This window comes from Neomonachus schauinslandi, chromosome 3, assembly GCF_002201575.2.
Source record: "Neomonachus schauinslandi chromosome 3, ASM220157v2, whole genome shotgun sequence".
NCBI classification, from domain to species: Eukaryota; Metazoa; Chordata; class Mammalia; order Carnivora; family Phocidae; genus Neomonachus; species Neomonachus schauinslandi.
The window spans coordinates 54,656,124-54,676,866 of NC_058405.1; the positions used below are offsets into that span (position 1 = coordinate 54,656,124).

The 20,743-nt window shown below is 49.3% G+C and overlaps 1 protein-coding gene across 1 annotated transcript in view; it reads left to right on the forward strand.

Moving 5' to 3' along the window:
- The window catches only part of SERP2 (stress associated endoplasmic reticulum protein family member 2), a 20,329-nt gene extending 8,110 nt beyond the window's left edge, over positions 1–12,219 (forward strand). The window contains exon 3 of the mRNA XM_021697938.1: positions 12,077–12,219. Coding sequence (XP_021553613.1) covers positions 12,077–12,117 — 41 coding nt within the window. The 3' untranslated portion in view covers positions 12,118–12,219. The remainder of the gene's footprint in view (positions 1–12,076) is intronic.
- The last annotated feature ends 8,524 nt before the right edge of the window (positions 12,220–20,743 follow it).

Sequence of the window (20,743 nt, forward strand, 5' to 3'; positions counted from 1 at the left end):
TTGTTTTTTTTTTTTTTTTTTTTTTTTTGGGGGTCAAGGTACACATTAACTGCCTGAACCATTGGGGGGCCTGGGGGGGGGGGGGGGGGGGGGGGGCGGTTAAGTCAATAAAGTCATTCGGTCTGTTTTTTCTCAAACCTGTGTTCGTTCTCAATACCCATCTTTTTCAAAGGGCTTAAAAACCTTCTCTAAATTACATTTTCATTACAATCTTGCCAGGCTATTGGTCTGTATAGTGGGAACGGTGTCTTTTCCCCCTGGGTAAATTGGGATATCTGCTGACAACAATCTTTTAGAGCCCTCCCAGCCTCCCTTCGTTTTTTCAGGGATTAAATACATTGGCTCTGTTATGCTTTCTGTGGGTTTGTCCAGGGGCCTGGGATGGGAGCCTGCAGGGCCCGGAGATGCGGATTTCAAGCGGCTGAGAGGACACAGCCCCCCCCACTCCCCCGCTTCAGGTCCCGTGCTCTTCTAGTGACCCTGCTTGAAATCTTTCTAGTCAAGACTGTGTTGCCTTTACAGAGAGGCTAGTCAGGAGTTGGGTCATCTTACTTTCTCTGTGCTCCGTTAACATGCTACCATGAACCCTAAGTCATGAGCATCATCTCTTTTTAAATCATAACTAGGAATAATCCACTATACCACCTTTTTTTTTTTTTTTTTTTTGCTAACTTTAGCTTTTTTTTTTTGTAAGCCTCAGCTCAAGCCAGGCACTGTTCTCACAGAAATGTGTCACTCTTCTCAACTTGTCCTTGGTACCGTGCCCTTCCTTCTATCTTTGTATGTGTTCTTCTCTATCCAAACATGTCATGAAAAACACAATAACTCCTTTAGATCTGTCCCTGTTGCCACCTCCCTGGGATGAGTCACGATTCCGTTCATCTTGCAGAGCCTCCTGTCCCTCTGGAGTTTCTCCTTCTGTGGATTGCAGGGCCCGTGTGTTCTCTGCGTGTGAAAGGGGGCCATTTCCCCCAAGTCCAGCCAGTCAGGTCCTCTGCTTCATGTCATGAGACTTCTCGGTGATGGAATGATTGAAGCTCCTGGTCACTGTTCTCTCTCAGTCCATGTGGCTGGTGGTTCATAGTTTGTATATTTTTATACAGGAAACTTATGGAATCTTCGAAGATTAATGAAGGTGTTGATCATTGATCTGATTCTCTTGAAAGACTCGCTCTCATTACCTCACTCTGTTAACCCACTTTTCTAATAATGATTGGTTGGGCAAAGTGCTCTTTTTAGAAGTAGTGTGGGTGTACCTAGGATAAATAAATATTCAGGTCAGGCGAGTAATCAGGAATGCACATGTTATCTGTTTTCTCAGCTAGCTTGTGGGAAAGGAAAGACTGGGAAAATGTTGGCGTTTAAGTATATGCTCTCTTATTGGCCACCCTTACTCCATTTTATGTGGAAAAACGAGTTCTCAAACCTCCAGGAGGTTACCAGACCCCTTAACTATGGGGAGCGATGTGTCACAGCAGAGTCCTGACCCCTTGCTTCTCAGCTTCTTTGCTGCGGCCTTCCTCATTCTCCACACATGCTTGTCATGCCTGCGGCGCTGATAAGAGCAAGATAAGGAAAAGGAAGGGAGAGAAATCAGGAGAGCCGGGAGGGGACAGAGAGCACAGGCGCCCAGAGACCCCTGGCACAAACACGCACCCCGCTCACCCCCTCACCAGGAAATCAGATAAGAGCGCCAGACCTCCTGGGGCTGCCCTGAGCCCAGGCACACGGTTGTAAACTCGAATACATTGTCCCGTTGAGCTGCAGTTGGAGGAGGCTCTTTAAATACACCTCTCTTCAGACTAAGTAGATTTCCACCTTTCCATGATTGCAAAAGGGCTCTTGGGCAAGACACTTCTTTGAAAACTGACCAATTGGCAGTAAGAGGATAAGAGGTTAAGAGGCCTCGGAGAGGGGGGATAGTTCTGGAATGTGCCAGATGTAGGTTCAAAGCCTAGATTCGCTATCAGCTGGACAACCTTGGACACATGATTTACTCTCTGTATCGATTTCCTTATTGATCAGAGAGGGATAATAGTAGCCCCTCCACCCACAGCAAGCTTGAATCCTGCAGCTTCCGGGGGCGGCGGGGGAGGGGGGTTGGTTGGTGCATGGGTGGTAGGGCTTGGTTTCCATTTGCCTTTCCTCCTTCCAGGCTCAGACACTCGAGTTGGTCTTGATCTTTCAGAAAGCAGTAGGCCCTGCCTCTCCACTCCAAGGATGAGTGTCAGCAATTTAAGTGATAACACTCGGGTGCCTGAGACTCTGTTCCCATGATAAAGCATCAAAATCTTTCAGACCTCCCCACACAGGAAAAGGGAAGCACCCACATGCGGAAATCGATGAATAGGGGTTTGTACTTTAAGCTGAATATCAGAAATAAAATGTAAGTTGCATTTCCTTAACGCAACCTGAATGCACCACTGTTTTGCTATAAAAGTTTTCTTTGTGAGATACAAAAGTTTCAGGAGCAGTGTGTTCTTTTGAGACACAGTAGATAGGACATCTCAGGGCCATACTGTTCTTTGTTTTGTTTAATTTGGCAACTAGCTCTATTGTTATTCATATTATATACATTCTGTCAGAAATCAAAAACCCTGTTTCTCAGAAAGCCAACTACCTGTTTTGAGTCTCCTCAGAGGATTATTCCAAACGGGCCAGAAACTTTTCTTGTTCAAGTCTTGGCCTGGGACTTTGTTTCGCTTGGGCCTTTTTAATTGGTCACATTTGTCTTTCCTTGATTTCCAAGGACCCCAGATGCACACTGAAGCCCAGAGGATTCAAGCAACTCCCCTGCTTAGAGATTTTGCTGTGTTTTCCTCTCCCCGGTTTATAAAAACATGATCTTCCATTTCTGCAGGCGGTGGGGCCTCTTTCCAGATAAGCAGCTCGTCCTGGCTGTCCCGGTCCCTGGTGGCAAACCTGCCCCCTTGGGAACTGTGTGACAGCTTCTGAGGAGGGCTTGTTGTTATCTGAAGACTCAGAGACAAGCGTGACCCAGAATGTGCGTCTGGGGCGGCAGAGATGCTGTCGTCCAGATAGGCCAACTGCTATCTCTGCAAGACACTTGTGGTCCTGACGCTGCCCCAGACCATTAAGGAAGCTAGTCACCCCTGCTTGCAGCCCTGAGCCCTCGCCTCCGGGGTTTTCTTCTCCCCTTTGTCCTCAGCAACTTTAAGAGCTTTTGTTGGGAAGGATTCGGAGGCCACAGCCGAGCTCCCGGGAACGTGTGCTGCAGTCGACCAGTCCTGTCCGCCGTAGGCCTGGTGTCGGCAGCAGGGCCCCGTGCCCATCTTCGCCACCCCTGGAAGGGCCTCTTTCTGGCGTTAGGGCCACGGTGTTGACAGGACAACCGCCTTCGACATTTTCAGCTTTCCTCTTTGACAGGAAGGCCTCCCGGCTTCGATGAAATTAGGTCTTTTCCTGAACATGCTGGCTGTCCAGACAGTTTGCTTGGTGAGTCAGCATCTACACGTATCTTGTGATCCTGAGGCATTATGCACCTTTTCCGAGCCCTGGTGTGAACCTCCACCTTGACAGCCACAGTCAGCGTGGCCGTCCCCGTCCCCGTCCTCAGCCCTCACTGAGATTTCCACTGGGTGCGTGGGGGCATCCTCTCATTCCATGATCCCTTGATTCCCAGAGGGAGACTCTTCCATACCAGCCCTGCCCTAGTCCCTCCCTCACACTATTTCTCCCTCACGTATTCCTAATTTCAATTTTATTCCTCTCACTCTGGCCAAGCTTGATATTCATTTCCTAATTAGAGATTATGAGAATTTTAATGGCTACGGAAGCCTGGGTATTTTCGAAGCTGATGAGCTTACATCCCCCATCAGCGGGAAACCTCTCGGGTAATAGGATTAACCAATGACTGTTATTTCCTTCGGACTTTTCTCTATTTCCCAGATACACCTTTATAATCAGAAAAAATTAAGTGTATCTGAAGAAGAAAACATCTAGACTAGTGGTTTTTAGCCTTTAAAAAAAAAAAAAAGAGCAGCTGAACTCTGTTCAAATGTTAGAGAAAAACAAATGAAAGAGCAGCCGTTGAGGTTGAAGTGGGATCTGTGTGCGTGTGAGTGTGTGTGTGTGCATTTGTGAGTGTGGTGTGTGTGTTTGCATTTGTGAGTGTGTGTGTGCATTTGTGAGTGTGTGTGAGTGTGTGCATTTGTGAGTGTATGTGACTCTGTGTGTGTGTGTATGTAGGGGGTACCTCCTGTGTTGCTGGATATTTTGAGTTTTTCATCCCAGGAAGGGACTAGACATTGGACCCTCTTTGCCCATCGAACAGGAAACTGCGTCTGGCCTGGAGCCGGCCTCTGTCATGACAGAGCTAACGCCTCTCAGCAAAGGGCCTGCTAGGTCTCTCGGGCACATGAATTGTGAGTAGCCGCACTGTTTCTGGGCAGAGACATTCCCTTTGTCTGTCACATAACAGACTACACTCTCCTGAATCCTCCAGGGACTCTGCCTGCCAGGGGCGCAGGAGAGGGGGCGGTGAGAGCATGCCGCAGACAGGGCCATTTTTCAGGACAGCCTACTCAGAACAGATACGAAGAAGTGCTTGAACCTGAGGGGCCTGAAAGCCTGCCGTTCCCCCAGCCTCATGTTTCAGGTGGTCCAGCTGTCTCCCTTTACATAAGGCCTCTCCATTTCTGGAAGGGCCAACACCCCTACCCTCCCCAGGACCGGCGGCTTTTGTTAAGAACCGTGTGGAGGAGGGGAAGGCCAAGTCACGCGTGTGCCGGCTCCGGGGCCAGGCTCCCTGGGTTTGAAACCTGGCTCTGCCACCTACTAGCCCTGTGGCCTTGTCCAACCTCCGCCCATTCTAAGCCTTGGTTCTCCCATTCTTAAAAGACGTGGGAATGGTCTCTAACTCCTAGGACCTTAGGAGCTTGTTGTTACTGTCATTATGTTGATGACCCTTAGTCACACTATCTCCCCACCACTCAGCCTCCCACGCAAGGTTCTGACCAAGATTCTGAATGCTGACAGAGAAAGAAAGAGAACATTTGGATCTTTCTAGTGACTTTCTTGGGTTATGGTAGGAAATCTCGTATGGGGATACATAGCTCTGAGGTCCTGAGGGAGCTGTGGCAGAACCAGCTCCCACTGGACAGGTAGGGGACAGGTTTGTGAGCCAGAGGTCGGTGATGTCACCTCTGCTGGGGCAGCTCGAGCCTCTTCTCTATTTCTAGAAAGGATCCTTTATAACCTAGGGGATGGGGATGAGGAGGACCTGTTCATACAACTGTTTTCGCTACCATTTCCTGAGCACTTAGGACAGCACTAGGCCCGACATGTACCTTTTTCTTCTAGTCACATAATCCCTACAAAAAAAGCTTCGGTGCTCATTTTTCCAGATCATGAAACTAAGGCTTATGAAGGAAATCAGCCAGCATCCCACAGCTAAAGAGTGAGAAAGCTGTTACCCAAACCTGAACTCTACACCTATCCGCTTTCTATTACCCTGCCTTCCTTCTCTCTCACCACTTCCCCCCAAAGTACTCCCAAGCGGAAGTTTTCCACCAACCCTAGGCCTTCAGCGTATGACTGCATATTGAAAACAACTCCTGTTAAAACATCTCCTACTTTCCCTGCCAGAGGTTCCAGACGCACAGCCATCCCGGGTCTGCTCCCGGATGGATAAAACCTTGGCCCAGCCACGGGCTGCTTGCTGACTGGGCCACTGGGCACCCGATCACCTTACCCTTTTCTGGACCTTACTCCAGGACAGATTGGAATTCACCAAGTCTGCGGGTCGACCAATAAACACTGGCCTTTCCTGGAGACCTCCAGAACGATCTCAGAATTGTGACACCTAAAGTGGTTGTCACCCCCCTCCCCACCGAGGCTGGCCAGCAGGAGGTTTGAGAGACTGAGCAGGCCTGCAGGAGCCCTTCCGTTTCACCACTGAGGAAGGACTGAGGACATTCCTCTGCTTGGGAACTCCTGCCTCAGGACCTGAGGTGGACACTCTGGAAAAGATGTCTCATCCGCCGTTGGCTCCCATGAGGTGACCTGCGACGTCCCGCGTTCTGTGCTGCCTTCTGCCCTATGCCCCATGGAGCATTTGGGTTTGTGTATGGTCTGCCTCTCAGAAGAGCATTGCTGCTGTCTGCCATTTTGCTGGGCATAGAGGGCATCCCATTCTTAGCTAATACTATCCCTTCTTTCCACAGTGCCTTTCTGCCCTCACGTATCCTAGGCACCTCTCTCTCTTCCCTCTTCTCCATCTCTGGAGAAGAAACCAGGAAATGCTACTGGGAATAGTATTGCCTTTGACTTTCTTTGTGCTGACTCCTCCTGAGAGCTTAATGACTCACCTTTGCAATGTCTTATTTCTTGACATTTCTGCTTGTCTCTCACAGAACCTGTCCTTTTTTTCTTACCAGCTTTTTTTTTCATTTTTTTAAATGAAAAATAATCAAAATTATGTCATTTCTAGAGTTGTCTTATCTTCCTAAACGATATTCCTCTGGCCTGTCTCCTCTTCTCAGTAAGTCTCTTGATCTCGCTTATCATCAATCTTATTTTCAATAAAAGTGGCCTTCTGAAGCTTCCTGTTGTCTGGCAGTCAGCTGTCTGGCAGCCTCCTATTGTCTAGCTGTCTGACAGTTTCCTGGGGGATCCCTTCCTGTCATCCCCGTGTCCTTCTGGCACCCCCAATTAGCTGGGATAGGTCAGTCCCCAGGGTAAGAGAGGGTTGGGATGACACAGTCCCAGGACTTAAGGAGTTTATGGTCTTTCATGACTTTCCCTCCCCTCCAAAGACTGAGCTCTTGCAACATTGGAATGTAAAAGTAGTCATTTGATGTTGACTCTTGATTCACAAAATAATTGTTTGAGGTTTTTAATATGTGTGTTTCCTCCATGCTCTTTGCAAGTATTCACCTTTTGTTCCTCTAATAAATATTTACTGAGGAACTATTATGTGCCCAGAGCTGAGCTAGGCCCAGAGGTACAGTCAGGAGCAAAATCATCCAGGGTCTTAGGGTGCCTGGGTGGCTCAGTCGGTTAAGCATCCAACTCTTGGGTTTGGCTCAGGTCATGATCTCAGGGTCCTGGGATCGAGCCCCACATCGAACTCCACACTCAGTGGGAGTCTGCTTAGATATTCTATCCCCTCCGTAACTATTCCCCCCCACCGCCGCATTCTCTCTCTCTCTCTCAAATAAATAAATAAATCTTAAAAAAAAAAAAAAATCATCCAAGGTCCCTGCTTTCCTGGAGCTTACAGCCTAGTGGGGAAGCAAGATGAGTTCTTCAAGTAGTCATGCTGAAACATGTGACATTTCAGCCATGACAGTGTTTGAAGGAGAGGCATGTAAGGCTGTGGAAGCATACAATGCAAAAGGCTGGTATCCTCTGGGTAAGTGGTTCTCCAGGTGTGGTCCCTGCACCAGCAGCCCTCAGCATCACCTGTGACCTGGTTAGAAATACACAATCTCATTTCCCACTCTGGACCCACTAGATTAGAAACTCCGGAGGTGGGGTCCAGCCTCTATTTTCACACGTCCTCGGGAGACTGTTGTACACACGCAGGTGTGAGAATTCTTGCTTCAGATGGCCAAAGAAGGCTTCCCTGCAAAAATAACTTTTGGATTAGAAGGGAAAACCAGGCAATAGGGCAGGGTAGGAGAAGTCTTTCAGACAGAAAGAATGGCATATGCAAAAGCCCTATAGTAAGAGCAGAGGGCTTTTGAAAACACAAGGGATTACCCCAAGAAAGAAGAGTAATACAAGATGCGTCTGGACAGGTTGATAGAGGCAGGATATGCAGGTCATGGAGGCGCCATCAAGGATTGGGCAATAGGAAGGTTTTGATGTGCTTTAAACACAGGGATGACACAATCTTACTTGTTTTCATTCAAAGAATAATTCTAGCTACAGGATGGAGCAAGGATTGAAGAGGAGCAAGAGTAGACCAGTTGGAGGGCATCGCAAGGGTCTGGGGAAAGATGGCAGTAACTTGCACTAGGGTAGCTTCCGGAGGCATGGAGAGAAACGTGCATAATCACAAGGTACTTTGGTAAAGTCCACAGGTCTTTGGTGATCAGTTGGAGGTGTCAAGGAGGACTCTGGCTTTTGGGGTTTACATGCAAGGTGGAGGATAATGATGCCAAGTTTGGTGGTGGGAAGAAATCATGAGAAGGTCCTGTTGTGGTTGAAATGTCTTTGAGCCACCTATGTGTAGATCTCAATTAGATGGTGGAAGGTGTGGGTCTGGAGCTCTGAAGAGAAGTCAGGGCTGGCAGTACACATAGGTGAGTCATCAAAAGCTAAGTGCCAACTAAAATTGTGGGCCAGGGTGAGGTCGCCCAGGGAGAAAGAATGTAATGAATAGAAGAAAGCCAGAGGAACATCATTATTCTTGTTTACAGGTCAGGTGGAGTTAGAATGACCCCTGCAAAACCCATGTAGTGTGAAGAGCCAAAGAGAAGGAAGGAAACTAGAAGCCAAGAGAATATAGTGTCACGAGGCCAAGGGAGGAGAGGGCTGAAGGAAGGAGTGCTCAACAATGGCGAGTAGGGAAGTAAGACATAGAGGCAGCTAGAAAAGGCCCATTGGATTCAGTGATGTGGAGGGAGCTTTGTGGCTTTAGCAAGAGCTATTTCAGTAGACTGAAGAGAGCAGAAGCTAGACTGAAATGGGCTGAGGTGGGGATTGAAGGTAAGGAAAGGGAGTGAGTATAGACAGCTTTCTAGAAAAGGTGGTTGAGTGGAAGAGAGGGCACCTGTTGTCGGCAGATGTGGAGTCAGGAGGATCATTCCGGTTTGTTTGGATGTGAATGGTTCTTGCATGCGAAAGCCTAAGGATTTCATTGCAAGGGGGTGGTTAAATAAAAAGAGAGATGTGGCCATTGGAGGCTACCGAAGATCAGGAAGCTAAACAGGTTGCAGAGGGCAAAGGCTCCGGGATTCTGTAGCTTCTTCTCTAGCCTGGATTTTTCTGAATCTCAGTGACCTGCCCAAGGCCAGATGCCCTGCCCTGGAATGCCTGCCGTCCCTCCTTTTCTTGGCATCTCTCCTCCCTGCTGTCTGGCTTACCCACAGCCTCTTTGCTACAGCCTGCTCAGCTGTTTTCTCAGCTTTGTTCACCCACTGTTAAGTTATTAACTTGTCAGGGTCCAGACTCCCCACTTCCTTTCCCACTTTGAACACACTGTTGGCTCCCTTCCTGTTCTCTGCCTCGCGAAGTCAGCATTTGGAAGGCCGGGGTTGCTCTGCGGGTCATTACTGGGGGCCACGCAGAAGTACAATTACTGTAATTGGTATAGAATGTTGAAGGCTTCTTAAAGACATTAATACAACTGAAAAAGGAATAATAAACACAACCATCTCTCCATTATCTTAAAAGTGGAGGCAAATGGCGAGCTTAAAATAAACTTTATCCAAAGTCATTTCTCCAAGCGGGTCCAGTTTTAAAGAGTCACCTGTAACCATGAGAAGGACCATCAGATTCTCACATGTTAATTCACAGATTCTATAGGGTCAGGAGTGATCTTTAGTTAGTTCTTAAAGCAGATTCAGTAACTGGTAAGTTGTTTTAATACAAGTGTTGCAACTCTGAAACAAGAAAATTTTGTCTGAGATTCTTTAGGGAAATTTGCAGCAGGTCCTTAAACAGAATTGAGTGGTTTTATCATTACCTAGCCCTTTTGAAGTCATGAGTGAACTGAATGGGGCATGATGGACTTAATAAGGCACAGACTGTTTCCTGTTTGTTGACCTACTTTTCTTGTCTAAGGATAAAATTAAGGGAGAAATAACATTTCTGAGTATTTTATGATGGACAGATTTTTTGCTTATGTCATGGTATTTACCCCTTGCAATCCTTTGAGATTCATATTATCTACGGGCGTACAAAGAGAGAAATCAAGTCTCAGAACTATTTGGGAATTTCCCAAAGTGCACACCTCTAGAGAACGGCCTGTAGCACTGGGTACTTGAGCTCCAGTCTTCCTGCTCATGCGTGGAGAAGAAGCAGTCATTACTGTAGGAATGGTAATAATCAGCAATAGCTCCCATGCACCGAGTCCTCAGCGTGCCCAGAGCCTTCGTCTGTGTCAGATCATTTAATCCCTGTAACAGCACCGCAAGCACCGTGGTCCTCATTTTACCCAAGAGGAAACAGTCTCGAAAAGGTTAAATTATCCGTCCGGTCACACGGCTATTCAGTGAAGACCTGTTTCCATCTGACCCTAACATTCCTCCGCAAACTTGTTTGTCAAGATGAGAGATGTTTCCCCGATCCCAAGAACATGAGGCATGGTGGATGTAAATAGTTTTTCCCTAACGTTGTTGAATATCCAGCTGCCTCCCAGCACTCCTGTTGAGCTGGAAGACGGAATGTTTATTTAATTTTTATTCCCTGTCAGCCTTGGGAGGGGAGGCCAGACCTGCCCGCCATTTCCATGAGTGTATCCATTTCTGTAAGGTGCTTTCTCACCCATGCAGCAACTTCTCCCGTCAAGACCCATCCCCAAACCCAGAAGCAGCCAAGGAGACCTCTGAGCACGACCAGATTTAAATATCACGAGTTGTTGAATTCACCCCTTCGCTGTATCTGGAGAAGAGCCCCTCTGATCTTCGCACGGAATGGGCTCGCTTTAATTTTCCATGTAATTCTAACAGCCTCTGTGTCCCACCGGGTCCGCGGCAACATCCTAATGGAAGAGGGCCCACCGAAGGCTGGTGTAGTAACCCCAGAGAGGCGAGCCGAAATCATCGTAATGAAACAAAACAGAAGCAGAAACAAGAGCCCAGCACACAGCCCAGTGGAACACCTCGCATAGACTCCATGGCCATATTACAGCAGAGTCCAATCAATGACTGTTTTTCATTAGGGTCACACTGAACATTTACAAAAAATTAATATGATGTCATGTTTGGAGTACATTCAATTTAGGAGAGTAGTGATGATGTGTGCAGGGTTTTGGGTTTGTTTTTTTTTTTTCTTTAAGAAAAAAATGCATTCATGCTTTATCTCTCCTTCAAATCTAGCTGTCCAAGAAAGATTGCCCAAGGCCCTGCGTGTTACTGGTCTTTGTACACCCGAAGCACAGTACCTGGTGCACAGTGCGTGCTCACCAACGTTAGATGATGAAATGCCAACAACTTGTTTCCTGAGGGTTCTGGAGAGCCTGTTTTCCTGTGGCCTCTCAGCTGCATTCCTGTTTATTCTGTGTTTAGACATGATTCAGGGCAAGGATAACCAGCCTCGCCTCAGAAACAAAATCCTACCACACATGGTAGCTGCCGTGTCCCTCATTCCCGTCGTCCTCATCAAGACTGACCGACATTGCCCTCTGGAGAGGGTGTAAAATAGAAGCTGGGGCCTGACTTCCCTGGGATGCATTTGACCGCGATAGCTAGCACCAGGCCGGGAAGCTGTTGAACCAGCTCTTAGCAAAACAAGCCAGGGTGCCGGGAATTCTCTGTGGGTTTAGATGCTCCCCCCCCCCGCCCCGCCCCCCAGCGGGATAAAATCAGTGTCGCTGGGGATGGGAGCTCGCTGCCTTGCAGAACCTGTGCGCAGGCAGCCCGGAGATCTGGCACCCAGGGCTCCCCGCAGTCAGGGGCCCGGCGCTTGGCGCATCTGCTCCAAGCACCTGGCCCGCGTTCCCAGCTCAGGGGCTGCTGGTTTTCCAGGTCACTGCCGTTTGGAAAAGGCAGCCTCACTGACCTGTGAAATGAGTGCAGTGCCCGTATAGAAAGCCCTGTCCCCCTCTCCCCAGCAGCCAGTGAACACTTCTGTGGAAGGGGTGGAGGCAAAGCTCTCCAAGCGCCTGAGGGAATTCTAGCCTTCACTCCTGATGGAATTAGCAGGAGTCATCCATAAATCCCCGAGGCATCCATCATCTATCAGCAGACAGAGCCAGGCTGCCTTTTTTTAAAGAAGTTCACTAACCTTTTGTTAACTTAACTCCTTGTTAGGAACTATCTCATCAGCTGTATGCTCCCACCTCCAGGGCCCGGGGGTCAGCAGGAGCGGGGGCTCGCTGTGGGCTGGGGTTTCCAGCTGCGTGCTGCCTGGTACCTGAGCTGTCTGTCTTGTTTTCCTCTTTCAGCTATCTTTCAGATCATTCAGAGCATAAGGATGGGCATGTGAGGAGGCCCGGGGCTTTGACACTGCCCCTCCTTCTGGAGGGCGGAGGACCACTTAAGCTTTTAGCCGGGTATCTGTGGGAAGCAAACAAGCCACACAGAATAGAAAAAAAGGCTCCCTCAATTGTTCTCTGATCACTTCATCGTGGATGTCAGACCAAATTGCCTTCTCACAGGACATCTTGGTACATCCGTGTTCTGGAGCGGAAAGGACATTTTGCTTTTCTGTTGGCGGGATTGGTAGCTCCCAGGTGTCTGCAGCAGCGGGCTGTCTGGTTTTGCCCTTGGTTTCACTGATGTATGCATGTGGCCCTCCGAATGATCACCAGTTTACTTTCCATGGATTCAGCCTCTCCTCCATTGGGAATTGGTTTTACAAATAAATGTCTTTGTTCAACCTTATACCGTGTGTGGGCTACCGTGAGAAAACTGCAGTGAAGAAAATGCCAGAAAAGCTCCAGGTGGGATTGCTGGGGGCGGGGGCGGGTACTGGGCTAGACGATTGGGACAGGGTCAGGAATCTGTGGCTTGGGAACCAGAGCTAGATTTACCTTCAAGCTCTTTGCCCAGAATGAAGCCCTGGGCTGCTCTAATGACCTTGGCTTTTCCACCCATGTTACTTTTTAAATTTTTTGATCTTTTGAGGTTTTGATGTTCTTTTTTTCAATGCAGAAAAGGCACCTACAAAGTATGTTAAGGTTCGATTAGCTGTTACCTCTTCTTTGTCTGCCTGAGGACTTGGTAGGGAGCAGATGTCTGAGGCCTCTTTATGAAAACCAGGCAACCTCAGGGCGCAGCCTTGCCCTAATAAAGAGCACAGGAGGGCGGGAGTCCCACCTCACTCTGGGTGGTCAGCCCCAAGGCTGGGAGGGCAAGGCCCAGGGCTGGTGGGGGCAAAGCTCCCCTCCCTGGCCAGCCTCCCCATCAGCCTCTCCAAGTGTGGTCTGCCTAGAACTGGCATCCGGGCTTGGGGGGCAGGGTGGGGGGACGGAGAACGCATCTCAGAATGCAGACTCTGGGGCTCCACCTCAAGCCTACTAAATGTGAAGTGCTACGGGCGGAGCTAAGACTAATGCTCGGTACAAGCTCCCTGGGTGAGGCTGATGCACGCAGAATTGTGAGGACCACGATCCTGAGAAAGCCCAGCTGTAGAGGGAGTGAGTTTTGTCCCTTCCAAGCAGCAAAGGCAGCCGAAGCTTGCTCTCAAGCCAAACGATCCTGGCGGGGCGGGTGGTGGAGGAAAGGGCTGGTTGGCCGGCCGTTTTTGTTCCCGCTTCTGATGGGGCCTAAGGAAGTCCTAGGGGCAGCCACAGAGATCAGCAGCGGGATTAAAGATGTTCACCGTGCAACTTGAAACAGGCCTGGGTTGCATTTTAAAATTCCATCTCTGCATTCTTGGCAGTTTTTTTTCATTCCTGAATATTGTGAGAGCTTTAAGCACAGAAGTGGCAGCAGTGGCCAGGACCTCTCTCAACCATTCGGGGGCTTTGCTGTAAATGGCACACTTGGAAACGGGGCGGGGGGGGAGTGGTAGGGGGGCTTTGGGTCCACCGGAGTCTTTCACCCCAGACCCCTCAGTGACGTTCTTTAAGGCCTGCTTTTCTCCCATCCTCCTCCCTCCCTCTTCCCCCTGAGAAGAGGGTAGCAGGCTTGCTCCAAAATTAGCAGCCCTAGGGACAGCCCCCCACCCTTGGGCTCCCCCACTGCTGCCCCCCCAAGCCCCTCCCAAGCCGGCAGAAGGCACCTGCCACCATGAGCGCTGCACACGAGCTGCTCTGCGAGCTGGTCCCCTCATCCGGTTGGCTCCGGTGCCTCCTCTCTTCTAGGTCACTGGGTAAGACCAGTGTACTGTGAAAGGTAAGACCTCAGGGCTCCTGTCAAGAGGCCGGAAGAAGAAAGGCCACTTGACATCAGGCTTACCTCGTCTGCGCCCTCTCTAACTCCCACAGTGCCTGGACCTGATCTGAGTATGGCCTTGCCCTTCCTGCCCTGAGAACAGCATACCCGCCAAACCACCGGGAAAGGCCATGGCTGGGCCAACACTTTGGGGCTCCTCCTTTATTGGAGAGAGTCTTCCCCCGACACGAATTTGGTCTTTCCCACAATAGTAGTAGTCAATGGGGGTGATTAGGGAAACTGAAATTTGGCCAGATTGGGTTCCAGATAAAGCCAGCGGTCCCCAGGTGACAGGTGTGGTGGGCTGAGTCAGCTGCTATGGGTAAAACTTCCTGAGACTGATTTATCTCCCTAGGCTATGCGATCATGTACAAATTGGTTTTCTATTACTTTCCAGGTAGCCTCCCGGAAGTACTTGTGTATGACAGTCTGCCGTCCCCGGTGACGACTTCTATCACTCTTCTGAAAGAGGAGACAGGGGCTGCCCCAAGTAAATTAGAGTCATGGTTGATTTTTGCTGTCCAGGAGAGACTTATGGACACTTCGTGCCATGACACATAGTAAGAAATACATGGCAACCGAAAGCACAACACACCCACCAAAACAAGTTTTCCAGAACCGCACTTATCCCTAACATATGTCATGCACTCTTCCCGGCCCCCGCACCCTTGGACTATTTAATTTTTTTAATACTGGTTGCACCCTGCTCAACGGTTCTTAAAACCCACAGATAGGTTCCAACCCACAGTTTGAAAACACTGCTCTTCGGGCGGAAAATCCAGCCGTTAGCGGGAGACAGATGAGCAAGTCTCACAAGGTAAGAAAGTTTACATCTCACTGTGCATTCTGGTGAGAGTCTGAGTCACACCAGTCACTGACCATCAGTATGTCCTGGGTGGCACATACGCACTTTCTCCGGGTCTTTCAGGTACGTTGGCAGATCCCACAAAGAGAACACTAGCAACTCCTTGAATTCATTGAATTAACGTGAAATACCACTTTCCCTTTGTCAGCAATCACTTGCTATTCGTCACAATCACTTGGGGTGGGGATGGCTGTTTTTTATTTTCTTTATTTTTTGTTTTTATTATGTTCAGTTAGCCAGCATATAGTACATCGTAAGTTTTTGATGTGGTGCTCAACGGGATGGCTGTTTTTTCAAGCAGGAATCCACCCCGGGTCGCTGAGAATCAAAATCTCCAGGGAAGATGGGCATATGCATATGTATTGGTTTTTCGTGTCGGGATGATTCTGATGCTGCCCATCTACCCGTTAGCATTTGGGAAACAGACTCACCAGTTTAAAAACTTTGACTTTGTTTAAGCCAAAGCAGGGACTCAGCAGTAGTACCCCCAAACCTAACCGTGCAACAACTCTGCCCAGGAGTTTTTCCCGCTGACGTTTGAAGCATTTGGGGCTCCCTGCAGAGCCCAGCAGCAATGAGACATGATGTATTATTTGGCTCCAGGTCTTGTGTGTCCTTGTGTCTCAAGTAGATCACAGAGTGGGGTACAGGGTGCTTAATACTTGACTCCCGAAGCCCTGTAGGAGGGAAATGTGCATGGTGGGAAGGCTAAGGGCTTCCTCCAGGCCTCAACCTCTCAGGGCACACTCAGAGATCAAACACTGTTTCTGGGAAGGCCAGTACACTGAAGAAAGAGCTCGCTCAGAAGAGCTCGGCCCAGAAGAGAAGGAAGTGTGCACTCCTACGTAGGCTGCTCTTTGCTAAAACACAATTCTCATCCTCTGCAGACACAAGAACATTCTAGCTTAAGATCTGGATGCTGCCTTGCTGTGGTAACAACTGGAAGGCTCAGGCACTCAGCCGACAGGTGTTCACTTCTCTCTCACACAAGCCTGGCTGGAGCAGGCTGGCTAAGCTTCCTTGCAGGGAGCATCTCCACAGTCCAGGTTACGCCACCATCATTATCCAGGGTCACTGAGGTCTAGTAGGGACAGCAGTCTTCGCTGCCCTGGCCCAGAAGTGACCCTTCACTTCCGCTCACCACGACATTGGCCCCTGCAAGTCCTATGGCCCAGCCCATCTGCAGGGAAGATTGGGAGATGTGGGGGTACACGTGGGTATTTGCGGAACTCTGTTTCGGCCATAACACTCACTGTATCTTGAGCATGTTTTATGACTGTGAGATTCAGTGTTCTGTTGAGGGCAGTTTTCTAGCCATCACCTTTTCTTTTTCTAAATTTCTAAATCTCACCGCACTCCTTAGGCCTCAAGGGCCCATCTGGGCCCGGCTCACAGACGGTGGCTCAGAGAAGGCTCACTGTGTGCCATGGGTAGGTGACCTTGGCATTTATGGCCCCAGCCAGGATGTTTGTAAGCATGAAAGGGGGTACTATTGATAATTATACCAGGACACCAAACATAAACGGTGACTGTCCTGGATAGAACAGGACGCATGGTCAACCTGCCCATGGACTGATGCACAAACCCTCATCTCAAGAGACACTGGATTAAGTTGGAAAGTTTGCCCTTTCGCAAACCCATAACATAAGGCAGACTCTCCTAAGAAATTTAGAATTAAACCATAGAAGTGATACAAGTAATTGACTTGCCTTGGCAGAGCTGTGAGAAAACCTTTTGGGACTACCAAGGATATCAATCCTCTCAGTGCCCCGGTGTGAGTGGGGAGTCAAGTGGGATGGTGGCCAAAGTCAAGCTACCCCCTTACTGGCGGGGTCAGGGGAAGTGCTGGGAGGCAAGCTCTATCTGTGAAGCAACTGGAAAGTTGCAGCCTTGAATGTTCAAAATGCCATCGGTCAAAACAGAGGCATCCATTGCACCATTGACATATTGAAAGTCCTCGGGATAACAAATCTGTACACAAAGACTTCTATTTTCTCTTACCTGGACAGATAAAATGTTAAGTATTGCATTAGGGACACAAGGAGAACTGAGTAGAGCTGCAGAGAGCTCTGGAAGAAAAGCCCAAATAAATATTTGTTAAAATTGGCCACAAGATTTTTATAAGTAATCCATTTCTTCTTGGGGGAGGGCAAAAGGAGATACAGAGAAGAGAAGGGAAATCTCTGCTAAGAGGAAAAGCCCAGAAAGAAACAAACATAGAGTCATCACCCAAATTTTACTGCAAAGCATTCTTAAGCACTTTACAATCTCCACACATACTTGGTTTTTTGAGTCTCCCCATAAGGTAGGTAGACTCACAACAAGCACTTATGGAGGGCTTGCTGTGTACAGATACTGCTCAGGGACTTGTTTATCTGCTCGTAGACTCCTCACAAAACGCACCTCCGGTAGGTGTCATCATTATGCTTGACTCACTGAGGAAGAAACTGAGACTCAGAAGGTTGGAAAAATTTGCCAGAGAGGATGCTGCTGATGAATGGGGGAGCTGGGATTCAGACCCAGGCAGGCCAGCCCCAGCGTCTGAGCTCTTCATCATGGTGCTGCCCTTCACAGGGGCCTGATCCTAACGAACAGAAACAACTGGTTTTGTTTCTGTTTTGTGTTTATTTTCACTGCTATATATTGCAGATATAGACCAGTGCCTGGAGCTCAATGATTGTTCATGAAATGAATGATCACGGGAGTTGGCAAATAGTAGACCCTTGATGAATACACACTCTGAGCAAGACTGGAGGGATGGGGGGGTAGATTTGAATTGTAGAACTGGCCCAGGACCAGAATTCGGGCCCCTGGTTTCTTGCCCCGGCTTCTGCCCATCACTTCTTCTCTGGACCTTGATGTCCACAGCCATACATTTGAAGATATCCTGCCCTCCCACATCACAGGGCTGTTGTGGGAAGCAAATGATATGATGTATGTGACATTGCTTTGAAAAAACTGTAAAATGTATACAAATTATATATGTATATAATTACATCTATGTATACAATTATGTATGTAATCATTGCTGGCAACCATATAATAATATAATAATAATTGCTACTCAGGACAGGTGGGGACTGCATAGGGAAAAAAAAAGAAAAGAAAAGAAAAAACAATTCACATTCAAAATCCTACCCCTACCAGAACCCTGTCTTAGAACAACAGACTCTCAGAGGCAAGAATGCCCAGACAGGAAAGTGCAGATGGGTCGACACAGTTCATCCCAGCTGATGGAGAGAATTCAAAGTTCGTATACCACTTCAGTGCCACGGTTGGCTATATTACTGTTATTCATAGTCATTCCTGAAGACAGAGTTTTGGTGGGACTAAGAATTGATCTGGGCTCTGGAGCCATCGGTATCTGTTAAGAGCCTGGCCTACTGCAAGTTTCACTCTGATTACATGTTATCTCCAAATCTCCTCGTATGTCATTCCTGAAGGGAATGGACCCAGGACATGCAGTCGACTCACACAGCACTGGAGATTCAAAACCGATGGGGAGAGGGGGTTGCGGAGAAAAGGAAGAAAGAGAGGAAAGAAAGAAAAGCAGGGGTGGGGAGAGAGGAGGAAGGAGGAAGAAAAACACAGAGGGAGGGAGGGGACTCTCTGACACTTCAGTGATTCACTGTATCACCCACTCAGATTCCCTGGACACGCTTTGCTTGGGCCAGGCCCCAGGTCCCACCACCCCCCCTACCCCCGCTACACCTCCCGCACTCACTCTTCACTCCAGAACCACATCCCAGAGGGATGTGTTCTCAGGAGGGATGCTAGAAACTTGCCCAGTTCCCAGATCTGTGTTCTTTCTGTATGAGAAAAGGGCTTATTTCTCCTCTGTTTCTCATCTGACTTATTCTTTTGATAAGCATCTTCAGGCTGGATATAGGCTGGTGGTGGCAGGGGATGGTGAGAGCAGAATAAAGGTACACTTCTGGTGGTAAGGCGGGACTAGGATTGTCAGGGAGTAAGACATGGGAAAAGGGCCCTGGTGTCTGTGGACTGGGCATGTCTTCGGCGCTCAGGAAGAGCAGAGAGCAGGGTGCGGGGGTGCTGCTCGCCGCTTCCTGGGCTCTCAGGCTCCTTTATTAAAGGTTTCACAAGCACGAAGTCACACTGCAGGGTCCATGGCATCTGGCAGCCTCGGCTCCCGCTTTCATACTGCTGCTGGGGGCACAATCGAACTGTCCTTCTGAGGAAGTCAAAGTGGCTGCCGGGACACAAGATGACCTTCAATACGGCGGTGGCACAAAGGTATCTACCTGCCTATTAGGCAGACATCCCCTCATCTGGTGTTGGCTCTCTCCTCCGGAAGGTGTTTTGGGAAAATAAAAGAGGAGAGGTTGATGGCATTGTTCCATGCTCTGTAGATGGGAAAACTCGGGCTTTTTACGCAGTAGGAAAACACTCCATTTGTTCCTGCCTAATACGGGGGAGGTCCCAGCTGGGTGTTTCTTTGCTGCAAACAGGCAAAGGATGGGAAAGGAACAGGAGTGTTCAGTTCTGTGAATTAAGGTCATTCGCTTTTGGAAGTCACCAAACCTGTCTTTCAAGGGACATCTCTCCAGCTCTCAGTCTCCTGGGCTGGCCTGCAGCCCTGAAGGGACGGGGCTTAGCTCCAAACCCTTTCAACCTGAGTGAAACCCTTAGGATGTCTCTTCCCATTTTCAGGGGCTGCTACCTGAAATCATCACGTGTTTGTGTTGGAAAAGATTCCTGCTGCCTTCCACCCTGGCCCAGGCTCCCCAAGGGCCGAGGAGGGGAAAAGCCGCTGATGTAATAACCCAGCTTGGGATTTGCTGCCATTTCCCACCAGGACAGGAGGAAGCCTGCACGCAGCCTCCCCTGCACAGCAATGCCACAGGGAGGCTGGGCAGAGCACCAGGGGACCCGCCGTTAGAACAGTCTGGAAAGTGAGGACCCGTGCTCTTCCCTAGTAAGCCACCTTGACAACACATGCCTAGTGGCTGTCAGGGGGCCTCTTGGTGCCTCTGTCTTTCTGTCTCAGTCTCTCACCAAGGAGCAGTTCCTGCTGGTCTCCGTTGTCAGGGCCTGGAGGGACCCGGGACCCATCTTCATCCAGGGATCCATGGGCTGTGTGCGATTCACCCTTAATCCTACACATCCCGGAAGCGGTTTCCTCCGGCCAAAGATGGGAGGAGACCCAGAGGATGGATGGGGGTAGGAGGGCAGGCAGAGAGGGCTCAGGCACACAGTAGAGGCTTTACTTTTAGGGGTCGGGGTGATATGTGGCCCCCAGACCCCACTGTCCCTGTCCCTGGGACCTGGCTGCCTGTTGCCCGGCAGACCCTCAATGCACTGTGTGCTGAGGTACTTGGGGAATCCAGAAAATCATTTTCCTTTACACAGTGGAGGCTGTGTTATGTAAATGTAAAAATACAATAGGGGGAAAAATACAATAGGGGAGGAAGGTGAGCATAGTCAGCTCTATGGGAGAACAGCCAGAACAAGGGAGGTCTGCCCAGATTCCAGCTTTTGTTAAATTGCTGGCTTTCAAGGACTCGCTCCTCCCGCCTCCCACCTTCCCTTCCTCTCTCTCTCTCCCCATCCGCCACACACTCCGTGCCTCTCGGCCACGATAAGAATAAATAGCATCCACACAGCGCTCACCCTGTGCCGGGTACAGGGCCAAGGGCTTTTCAGGACATTTGGCTCCCGAAACTCTCTGAGGGAGGTTCTGCTTCTTTGCATCATAGTCTCCTTCTCTCTCGTTGCCTCTGTCTACTACATGCACACACACACACACCCCTTACCTGGGGCTTCTCTCTCACACACACGCACACACACACACACCCCTTACCTGGGGCTTCTCTCTCTCTCACACACACACGCACACACACACACCCCC